Source organism: Rana temporaria, chromosome 9, assembly GCF_905171775.1.
Source record: "Rana temporaria chromosome 9, aRanTem1.1, whole genome shotgun sequence".
NCBI classification, from domain to species: domain Eukaryota; kingdom Metazoa; phylum Chordata; class Amphibia; order Anura; family Ranidae; genus Rana; species Rana temporaria.
The window spans coordinates 101,141,540-101,154,028 of NC_053497.1; the positions used below are offsets into that span (position 1 = coordinate 101,141,540).

The 12,489-nt window shown below is 42.9% G+C and overlaps 1 protein-coding gene across 1 annotated transcript in view; it reads left to right on the forward strand.

Moving 5' to 3' along the window:
• SLC16A2 (solute carrier family 16 member 2) overlaps positions 1–12,489 on the forward strand; it is a 310,780-nt gene that overhangs the window by 265,963 nt on the left and 32,328 nt on the right. The window contains exon 4 of the mRNA XM_040323984.1: positions 1,733–1,876. Coding sequence (XP_040179918.1) covers positions 1,733–1,876 — 144 coding nt within the window. The remainder of the gene's footprint in view (positions 1–1,732; positions 1,877–12,489) is intronic.

Genomic DNA, 12,489 nt, shown 5'->3' on the forward strand with positions numbered 1-12,489 from the left:
CAGCCACCACCATCTGGGGAGTTCTTCTACGCAGAGATTCAGGTCCGCTGAGACCACTACGCTCATGAGACTTACTGTCCTAAAAACAGTTAAGTCCACACCCTCCGGTAAGGCCGGGTACACACGGACAAACATGTATGGTGAAAGCGGTCCGTCGGACCGTTTTCACCATACATGTCTGCCAGAGGGCTTCTGTACGATGGTTGTACACACCATCGTACAGAAGTCCGCGCGTAAACAATACGCGGGGCGTGTCCGCGGTGTCGCCGCGTCGATGACGCGGTGTCGCCGCGACAATGACGCGGCGACGTGGGCGGCCCGCCTTTAAAATGCTTCCACGCATGCGTCGAAGTCATTCGACGCATGCGAGGCACGGCGGGCGGCTGGACATGTACGGTAGGTCTGTACTGACGACCGTACATGTCCGAGCGGGCTGAATTCCAGCGGGCTGTTTTAAAACAAGTCCAGGAATATTTGTCTGCTGGGAAAAGGCCCGGCGGGCAAATGTTTGCTGGAATTCGGCCCGCTCGCGCCCACACACGAGCAAACATGTCTGCTGAAACTGGCCTGCGGGCCAGTTTCAGCAGACATGTTTGCTCGTGAGTATGGGGCCTAAGAGTTCCCTACTTTACTTACCTTTTCCATATGATGCCTTGTTGATCCCTTCAGACAACTGTATACTCAACCATCATGACCATGTTCTTATACATCACTTTCCTTATGGAATTTTAAGTGCACTGCACTGTGCGATATATTTCACCAACCTAGTGTCACATTCAGTGTGATATAGGACCCTACACGGACTTCATATATATATTTATATATTTTTTTGTTTGCTTTGTGAGCCTTCACACTGACTTTATATATATTTCATGTATGAGGTGTTTATACAGACTTTATTCACATTTTGTTCACTTTTCACTTTTTGTGCTTTTTTAGTCATTGTGCACATTATTTAGCGCTGCATTATTCCACTATTTCCTTTACTTTGTTTGTTTGAGTGCTAGCGGCTTTGTTTCATAATTTATGTTTGGTTTAGCGCAGTGTTTTTCCCTTTTTTTACAAGCTGTGAGTTCAATGCTTCTAAAGTTTTTAACTTGCGTATGAATAAAATAACTGCACTATGGCATGGTTCCACTTCTTTTGAGTCTTGGATCAGAGTCTGGTGGCGCATCTTTGATCTGAATTTAAAGGGGACACTCAGATTTTATTGTATTTCAGTACAGATGTCAAGGAGTGAAGGAGGGTCCTTTTTACCAATTAAAAGCGTAATATTTATATAGGCTTAATTCTGAGATGAGTGAGCATTTCTGATGGTGGTAGCACATATTGGTGTATTATATTAGTGAACCATGGGTTAAGCACTTTGTTTAGACTGAGAGATTCTTGAAAATTCTAACCTCAAACAATTTACTGGAATACAGTTTTGGACTTGTTTGGATATTTTTTTAATGACTTTATATTCACACTTTTTTATTTACATGCAATTTCATGTTATTATTTCCACATATGTTTGATGATGTGTTAGTATGCAGAACTGTTTTTACTAATAGGAACCAGACTAACCCACTGCACATGAGAAGCTCCTGGAAATCAGGCTTTGTCTGCCATATTATTCCAAAATACCCATATGTTTGCGGTTTCATGGAAAAACCAACTTAAAAATGTAGAATTGCTTCATTTATTTGTTCATAATATTTATTCAATCTTTTGATTTTTTTTTTCATCTTAGATAAAATTTATGGAGGAACGATTTAAAGACCACAAAGGAACATGGATACTAATTGTTTGCATTGGAGCAACATCTGGGGTTGGTCGCCTTGCTTCTGGCAAAATTGGGGACTGCATTCCTGGGCTGAAGAAAATTTACTTGCAGGTACTGGATACATGGGGGATTCCTCCATCCACTTTGCGTATGTGGATGGGGAAATTAATTTTTTTCGACACGCACGTTAGTGTAAAAACTACCCATCTCTGGTCAGCTTTTAGAGTAGGCATAAAACTGAAAGCTGTAATTCAATATGTTGCATTGGAGGGTACAGATGAGCATACACAAAAGAAATGCAGTAGATGAAGTTAAGCTGATCAACTAATTCAAATCTACCATCTAACTCTGTAGATGGCAAGCATAAATCCTAATACTATACTGCTCTTTGAATATCAGAACCAGATTAGTAAACTGTGCAACTTAATACTGAACTAAAATGCTAACCGTGTGGTTTTAAATGAACTAAATTAAATAAAACACATGCACTACCCGGTGAGAAAAAATAAGTGAAAATATGTGCATTCACAAACACACATACCTCAAAGTGCTAACGGAAATGTTTAACAATTGATAAATAACACAAACACTTATTTGAAACCGTAACAAAGTATTAATGTAAACGTATGAGTATATGTAATGCACAATGCATAAAAGTGCCATCGTTCATATGACAAGACAACTGATGAACATCAATAAATTGTTAGCCGATTGCCAATATATAACGAGCAAAAACCACAAATTCTCAAGAAAGTGACAAAGTGCACTCAGTGCAAACTCAACTACTGAAATGTAAGTTCAATGACTCAACAATACAGTACATGGATAATCCATAAAGTGCACTGTGATTACAGAGCCTTTAACTGGAAAAATTACCCCCTTTGCTAGAGTGTTCATACAGGTATTATATCATATGTGTCCATGGATTAGGATGAGGCACCTTTAGGAGAACTCCAGCATGGGAAAGACCCACTGTGCTGTAAAAAAAATACAGCTGTATCTTGAAACCATTCTCTGACATCTCTGGGCTAAAAATTAATCATAGCAAATCTAGGGCACTGAACCTATCACTACTAAGCTCCACCCAGGCAACACTTGAACAGTCATTCCAATTCAGGTGGGAACCGGAGGCACTTCCCTATTTGGGTATACATTTTACTTTGACTATCAGAACGTTATACAAGAAGAATTACCCAGCCCTCTTTAAGCGGTTGACAGAGGATTTAGCAAAGTGGCAGATCCATCCCCCATTGTGGTTTGGCAGACTACACTCAATAAAAATTAACGTCTTACCGAAGTTATTATATTTCTTTCGCACCATACCAGTAATATTAGTTCGAAATGACCTTAAAATGTTCCAAAGACAACTTTTCCAGTATATCTGGGGGGGATAAGAGGCCTAGGGTGAATAAGGGTAGACTTTATGGTCCAAAACGGAAAAGGGGGACTTGGTCTACCTGATCTACAAAAATATTTCTATGCTGCTCAGGTGGCTTAACTCACTATTATATTATGTCCTACTCTATCCTTCTCGCTAGAAATATGGGATAGGCTCTCAAGATCTCAGAAATTCAAGTCTCCTCACTCTCCATTAGTACCGCTATTGAAAAATAGAGCATTCACCCCGGGCCTCACTCCCTCTGCATTTGAATGGTGGACAAATAAGGGTCTGATGCGGATAGCTGATATTTGCGACCATAAAGGGTATGCTATCCGAGCGGTTTATGATTGACAAATATCAAATGCTGCCAGTAGAACGATACAGATACACTCAGATCTCTCACTTTGTACAAACTCTAGTCCGTAAGAGGAATCTAGCAACACTGACACCCATGGAACATTTATGTAAGTCAATATGATAAAATCAAAGGACATATATCTGTCATATATATGATATTGACGAGTGCATTGACAAATCTGAACTATATGATCCAATGGGAACAGGATTTACAGGAAACCCTTGACCTAGAGGAATGGCATGCGATATCTGAAACAGAATCTCAATCGCTCATTAATACCTCTATAATAGAGGTAAACTATAAAGGTTTTATTGAGATGGTACATCGTACCGCCCAGACTGCCAGCCTTCGTGCCGGGAGCTACCCCGATTTGTTTCAGAGGATGTGGTCAGGTACACTTGCCACATATGGTGGAAGTTCCCCAAGGTTAGGAGGTTTTGGATTAGGGTTTACAATTTTATATATTCCCTCACCCAAATAAACCTGATAAAATCGTCAAAAACAAGCACTTCTGGGGGGCGGGGTAGTGGAAGCCTCCAAATTTCGAAGGCGGCTTCTCACGTTTATATTCATTTCTGCTAAAATAACCATAGCCAGGAACTGGAGGTCCGCTGCCCTGCCATTCGAACAGCTTAAAGGCAAATTATCTTGGCTTATGTTAAACGGGTTGACAGCATTGGCGCAAGATAAAATGAAGTTATTTCATAAAGTATGGGACCCGTGGATTCAATATCTATCAAAGGACCCCAGGACGATCGAGACCTAGAGTTATTCTTGCATTATGGTTCGTAGCTCCTCCATCCCCCCCCCAACCTTTCCTTCCCCACTTTGTTTTGTCCCTTTTATTCCTCTACTCCTACTATTCTTTCTACTTCTCTTGCTTTTGGGTTTAGAATTACACCTTTTAGGTTGGGTTAATGTGTGTTCATTTACAAAGAGATCATTGTCAGTTTGGACTCTCTGGTGAGATGTTCGCATGATTGGAGGAGTTGGGCTCCCCCCGATAGCTGGATGGGGAGCAGGCTCTTCCGGGCAGGTGGATCACCCGAGATGGCCTGGGAATGGAGAAGGACTCGAAGTCCTGGACATAGTGGACCTGGCCAGGGTTTATTGTCCTGTTAACGTGATTCAGCTCACATTTGAAGATCCTTCTAGATGTTGTTGATGTTAAGATTGAACTCTCAAGTGCCTTGGCACAAGGTATGCATAATTCCTAAATTCTGTTTTGATGACTGTACAATGAAAAGTCGAGATTGTAATATTCCTATGTTGAAAAACTTTAATAAACATTAATTAAAACGTAAAACACCGTTGTTTTGAGCCCGATGGAATCCATAGAACAGAACCGGATGTGTACCAGTTCAGCTCACAGGGCTCCTTCCCCCTAGTAGATCAGATTGATATATGGGCAAAGAATACAAAGGGAAATTGCTCTCAATAGCGTAAAAGCTTCAAATTACTTTATTAAAACCACAGTAGAACGCTCACATAAACTGCAAAGAATACAGAATGAATATCTATGGATATTATAAATGACGGTCAGTCGGCCATATCCATAGATGGTGGCCGACCAACCAGCATACGTGCTTCCTTTCTCCGCCCTGCGCGTTTCGTCATAGATGGCGTCACCATTGCTAATTACATGTGGCTGCCTTCCTTTAAAGCCTTATAAAAAAAAACAAGATACACGTGATATGTATAAATATGCCTTGCTGTATATGCCTGTTTGTATGCAGTGTAAACAAAGCATATTTATGGAAGCTCATTGCCTGGGTGTGAATGGGCACCATAGATGACAATGTGATTCATCTTGTCATTTTGAGAAATCGCACAGGTATAAACGGGGTACTCGCAAAGGACCATGACAAATATTAAAATTGATGCACTTTAAAGTGTATCTATGGTCAAAATATGAAATCACACACTATCCCTTTGTCCTATGATTTGGGTTACAATGGCTAGTTTAGTGATTGTACCCCCTTAATGACCAGCATTTTTTGCGATATGGCACTGCATCGCTTAAAATGACAATTGCGCGGTCATGCGACATTGCACCCAAACAAAATCTACATATTTTTTTCCCACAAATAGAGCTTTTTTTTGGTGGTATTTGATCACCGCTTTGGTTTTCATTTTTTGCGATATAAACAAAAAAGACCCACAATTTGGAAAAAAAACAAATATTACTTTTTGCTATAATAAATATCCTCAAAAAATATTAAAAAAAAATATTTCTTTCTCAGTTTAGGCCAATATGTATTTTTTTACATATTTTTGGTTAAAAAAAAAAAAATCACAATCAGTGTATATACATTGGTTTGCGCAAAAGTTATAGCATCTACAAAATGGGGGATAGATTTATGGCATTTTTATTATCAATTTTTTTTTATTAGTAATGGCGGACAGTTTTGACACTATTTTGGGACCATTGACATTTATACAGTGATAAAAAGAGCTAAAAATTGCCACGGATTACTGTATAAATGTCACTGGCAGGGAAGGGGTTAAACACTAGGGTGCTATCAAGGGTTTAAGTGTGTTCCCTCAGTGTGTTCTAACTGTAGGGGGGATGGGCTCACTAGGACATGACAGAGATCACTGCTCCAAATGACAGGGAGCAGTAGATCCCTGTCATGTCACTAAGCAGAACAGGTAAATTCTTTGTTTACATAGGCATCTCCCCATTCTGCCTCTCCTTGTCATGATCGCGTGCCACCGGCAGACATTGAGCCCGCTAGCCTGTGATGGAGGGACGTATGGGTACCCATTTGCGCACCCGTGCCATTCTGCCAAAGCACATAGTCTAGCAGCGGTCAGCAAATGGTTAAGCTGTGCTTCCACTATTTAAGTGTTAATTAACTTTCTGTAATAAATGGTTTGAAAAGACTAGTTAACTAGTTTACATGTGTGCAAACATTTTTAAAACTTGCACCAATGTCAAACATCTTTATTTTTTACCCTAAAATTACTTGAACCGCCAGAACATTATATATTTTCTGAAAGCAGAGACCCTGTAAAATAAAAAGATGATGGTTGCAATTTTTTATGTTACATAATATTTGCCCAACTGTTTAACAAGCAAAAATGTTCTAGAAAAAAATAACAATTTATATTTTAGTGCAGACACACACTTATAATACATTTTTTTTGTGAAATATAAAATATGAAATTGCATTGAGTAAATAGATACCAAACATGTCAAATCCTAAAATTGCCTATGCCTGCCCTATCGCAGAAACTTGGTACCCGAAAATCTCCATAGGTGATGTTTTAAAAGCCCTTACAGCTCATGAGTTTATATTTAAGCAGAATCTCATGCACTAGAATTACTGCTCTCACTTTGACGGCGCAGTGATATCATACGTGTGGTGCAACCAAGGTTTACCTACACGTGTGCACCTTGGGTGTGGGTTGTGCGCTTGCATTTGTGGGTGTGTGCAGGGCAATGGGCATTATGGCAATTTCTTTTTTTTTTATATATATATTTTACTATCGTTTTATTTTGTTAACTTTATTTATTTTTTTAATTTTCTTTCTTTTTACTTTATTGCTTTTACAAGGGGATAATAACCCCCCATGTGATAGCATTGGACAAATGACAGGTACTCTTTTTGGAGACATTAGGGGTTTAATAGACCCCCAATGTCCCCCCTGTCATTTAAAGGATCTAACCAAGCACAGATCTGCTTGGTTAAAGGCCCCACTGTCTGGGCCAGGAAATAAAAGATCTGAAAGTGAGTATATCATCGCCACTTACATTTTTTCTTTCAGTACAGGGTAGATCGAGGAATGGATGTTTGGTCTCCCCTGCTTTACATCCTGTGTAAATCGGCTTTTCTTTTTTGTGGGTGGAGCAGTGTGCAGGCAGCCTATATTGCGCTATGTGGACAAACACATCTGCAGGTCCTAATTTGACAGACCCCTAATATGTCACTGTTGGGAAAGAACAAAAGATGAACAGGAAGCGCTCTGTTTTTGAAGATTGTTGTTTAACACAAGACATATAATTAACTGATGTAAAGAATTTAATTTTTTACTTTGATTAAATATGTGTCAGGTTGTACAGCAATCTTCCAGGAAATATAGGCACAAAATACTGTACCTGTTGCCGAGAATGTGTTTCCAGCACGACCGCATCGCGCTGATTCTGGGCGACAGGGTGCCGACATCTCGCACTCGCTGGAATAGAAAAAGCACATTCCAGCGAGCGCGTCATAGAAGCAACGGGGATCCGACTTGGATTCCTGCCAATTCTAGCCACGCCGTTTGGTATGAATCATGAGGGGGAACTCCACGCCAAATTTTAAATAAAAAAACGGCATGGGTTCCCCCCCAGGAGCATACCAGGCCCTTAGGTCTGGTATGGGTTGTAAGGAAAACCCCCCCCCTACGCCGAAAAACCGGGGGGGGGGGGTCCCCCTACAATCCATACCAGACCCGTATCCAAAGCACGCCGGTCAGGAAAGGAGTGGGGACGAGCGAGTGCCCCCCCTCCTGAGCCGTACCAGGCCGCATGCCCTCAACATGGGGGGGTTGGGTGCTCTGGGGCAGGGGGGCGCACTGTGGCCCCCCACCCCAGAGCATCCTGTCCCCTTGTTGATTAGGACAGGGCCTCTTCCCGATAACCCTGGCCGTTGGTTGTCGGGTTCTGCGGGGGGTTTATCAGAATCTGGGAGCCCCCTTTAATAAGGGGGCCCCCAGATACCGGCCCCCCACCCTAGGTGAATGAATATGGGGTACATCGTACCCCTACCCATTCACCTGGAGGCAAAGTGTCAATAAAAATAAACACACGACACAGGGTTTTAAAATAATTTATTAGTCAGCTCCGGGAGTCTTCGCTCTCCGGGGGGTCTTTTCCGCTCTCCGGGGGGTCTTTTCCGCTCTCCGGGGGGTCTTTTCCGCTCTCCGGGGGGTCTTCTCCGCTCTCCGGGGGGTCTTCTTCCATCTTCTCCGCTGTCGTACCTAGGTACCGGAGCATGATGGGACTGTGACATCATAAGAGGCCTATATAAATCGGTGCGAGCCGCGCACCCGGCATTACAGCGGGAAGAAGCGTCGCGTCAACATCTGAAGAAAAGAAGAAGGCAGAAGATGGAAAAGAAGAGCGGGCTGCGCCGCCGCTAGTAATTGAGCCAACACGAAGATGGCGGCAGCCAGCCCTAAAGGAGAAGGCACCGGAGAGCGAGCTGGAGAAGAACCGGGGAGCGCCGAGATGAGAGCGGAGAAGATGGAAGAAGACCCCCCGGAGAGCGGAGAAGACCCCCGGAGAGCGGAGAAGAACCCCGGAGCTGACTAATAAATTATTTTAAAACCCTGTGTCGCGTGTTTATTTTTATTGACACTTTGCCTCCAGGTGAATGGGTAGGGGTACGATGTACCCCATATTCATTCACCTAGGGTGGTTGGCCGGTATCTGGGGGCCCCCTTATTAAAGGGGGCTCCCAGATTCCGATAAGCCCCCCCGCAGACCCCGATAACCAACGGCCAGGGTTGTCGGGAAGCGGCCCTGTCCTTATCAACATGGGGACGGGGTGGGGGGGGCCGCAGTGCGCCCCCCCCCCTGCCCCAGAGCACCCAACTTCCCCATGTTGAGGGCATGTGGCCTGGTACGGCTCAGGAGAGGGGGGGGGGCGCTCGCTTATCCCCACTTCTTTCCTGACCGGCCGGCGTGCTTTGGTTACGGGTCTGGTATGGATTGCAGGGGGACCCCCACGCAGTTTTTTCAGCACAGGGGGGGTTCTCCTTACAACCTATACCAGACCTAAGGGCCTGGTATGCCCCTGGGGGGAAACCCATGCCGTTTTTTTATTTAAAATTTGGCGTGGAGTTCCCCCTCATGATTCATACCAAACGCCGCGGCTAGAATTGGTGGGAATCCAAGTCGGATCCCCGTCGCTTCTACGACGGCTTTTTTTCCCCATCCCGGGAGCCGGCTGGGCGCTGGCTCCCGGGATGGGGCTCGTACGTGGTCAATCTAGCCGAGAAAGGGAGCGAGATTGACACAATATCCCGGTCACCCACTGTATGGTGTACAGCAGGGATATGCAATTAGCGGACCTCCAGCTGTTGCAGAACTACAAGTCCTATAAGGCATAGCAAGACTCTGACAGCCACAAGCATGACACCCAAAGGCAGAGGCATGATGGGAATTGTAGTTTTTCAACATCTGGAGGTCCGCTAATTGCATATCCCTGGTGTACAGGGTATCTTTACTGGATTAAAAGGTGTACAGAAAGTTAAACGGGTTCAAAGGCACAGAGAAAAAAAAACTATTCTATGAATACTGTAGACATGCATGCATAAGCAATCGACCATATCCATTTACCTCAGTTTAAACATTGAACAATGATATACCCAATTAATTGTTACTTCAAATGAGGAATGTCCATCAATTCTGATGGTTGATGCATGTTTCTGGATGACCAGGCAGTCTCCAGCTTTCTGTGTGCTCCAATATACGGCTGTGTGGTCTTTTCTTTTATTAATATAGGAAAAAATGGAAATTTGCCTTTTTTCCAGCAGCTTTGAGAGCCTTTATCCAGAGGAAGAAAGAACCCCCATATTGCACATGGGTAAACGAAAATCCCCTTGGACCCCAGTATTTGATCAATTGGCCTTTGCTAAACCTGCTTAACAGAACAGCTTGTCTGGGGGGGGTGTTTACTAAAGGCATATCCACTATGCGTTACAAGTGCAGTTGGAAGTGCATTCGCTGTAGATCTGAGGGGGACATGAAAGGAAAATAAAAAACAGCATTTTTGCTTGCACATGGATGATAAAACATCAGCAGAGCTTCCCCTATTTCAGAGCTTCCCTCAGATCTAGAGAAACTGCACTTCCAACTGCACTTGTAGTGCACAGTGGATTTGCCTTTAGTAAATCAACCACATTGTGTCTTTGGCAGTCTAAGATAGATGGAAGTAAAATTCCAGATGAAAGTCCATTGTCCTCAAAACAATAGGGAAACACTTTAACTGAGCCATTGTCAGGAAAGCATCTGCGTCGTCTTTGTTTTTTCACATCATCTTCTGGCTTTATCATCCAATCTACCTGCTCCACCTCTTGATGTTTTAAATGGTTCATTGCGGGGTGCCCACTGTTGCCTTTATATATTGCCCTGCTGCTGATCACTTCGCAGTATGGCACTCTTTAGCTTATGTGCCCCAGTCTTTGACAACAAATCCATTGGATTTACTATTCCCAGACACTTGCTTCCACTTTTTAATCAAAGCTGGTGTAGGAATCCTAGCTATTTCCTCTCTAAGGGCCCCAGCCTTAAGTAAGCCAGTCAACAGCTATCTCCTAGAGATCATAGATCTTGCCTTCCTATTGTCTGATTTAACTTTGCCATCTCTATTTGAGTTTATCAGGTTCACAGCTTTTCATTTAGTAACAGTAGCACATGTCCTCCCTCTACTTACAGGCTTCTGGCCTTTTATTAGGGCATCATTTGATTTGTTCATGAAGGCTGCAAACTGCTCATTCAAATCTTCAGTTTTGCCTGCAATGGTTTGAACATGCTTCAAAGTCATGTCAGGTTTGACTTTGGATGCCCTACTTTCCAAATCATTTTCCCTGCTTGCTGTGTGTTGCATGCTTTGCTACCACTACAAGCTGCTCTTTCAATGTTTTTTTTCCCCCTCATTTCAGGATTCTGTATGTAGAGCATAAAAGAAGTACCAACTGAACACAACCACTGTCCACCAGGGATGTGCGGTGAGGTCAGTGACTGGTGAGGTACTGGTTAGCATCAAAGCCAGATAAACACAGGTTAAATACACCGTGAAAGTTAGAGGGAGAGCAATAATTCTAGCACTAGACCTCCTCTGTAACTCTAAACATGTAACCTGTAAAAAAAATTGTAAGTACTGAAATGTTGGCGTTGTTCCACAAGTGTGTGCAATTTTAAAGTTTGGTATCTATTTACTCAATCACCGTTCACATAATACCAAAAAAAAAAAAATTGGGCTAACTATAGGTATCGTGGCAAGGAGAGGCAGACCAGGGGAATGTGTCTATAAACAAGGCATTTTCCTGTTCTGCCTAGTAACATGACAGATATATTCTGTTCCCTGTCATCGGGAACAGTGATCTCTGTCATGTCAGTAGTAGCCCATCTCCCCTACAGTTAGAACACGTTGAGGGAACACACTTAACCCCTTCCCTGCCAGTGACATTTATACAGTAGTCAGTGGTTATTTTTAGCGCTGATCGCTGTATGACTGTCAATGGTCCCAAAATAGTGTCAAAAGTGTCCAATCTGTCCACCGCAATGTTGCAGTCCTGATAACAATTGCAGATCACAGCCATTACAGTTATTGCGATTTTTGTTTTTTTACCAAAAATATGTAGAAGAATACATATCGGCCTAAATGGAAGAAGAAATAAAAAATTCTTTTTTTTTTTTACATTTATATTTTTGGGGGTGTTTATTATAGCAAAAAGTAAAAAATATTGCTTTTTTCAAAATTTTCGGTCTTTTTCGTTTATAGCGTTAGTGATCAAATACCACCAAAAGAAAGCTCTATTTGTGGGAAAAAAGAACGTCAATTTTGTTTGCATACAGGGTCGCACAACCCCGCAATTGTCAGTTAAAGCGACACAGTGTCGTATTGCAAAAAAAATTGTGAGTGGGAAGGCAATGACGTGCAGTGGGAAGGCTCTTACAACCCTGACTCAAGGCCACCGGTGTTGCAACAGTGGCCGCAAGTGCCTGTCGGTGTATGGGTGCCTGGTTCGTCTTTGGTCTTGTCAGTTCAGCTGGTGCAGCAGGAAACAAGAAGCAGGCTGGTAGGTGCAGGGCTGGGGAAACATTGAATACGTAGTCAGACAAGCCAGGTTTGGTAACAGACGATTAGATGTAGGTATAGACCACAGGCAGAGAATGGTCAGGATACAGGCAAAGTTTGGCAACAGGATATCGAGCAGTGTAGAGCTGAGTGTGGTTACAAGGTAGGCCGGGGTCAGGATAACAGAGATCAA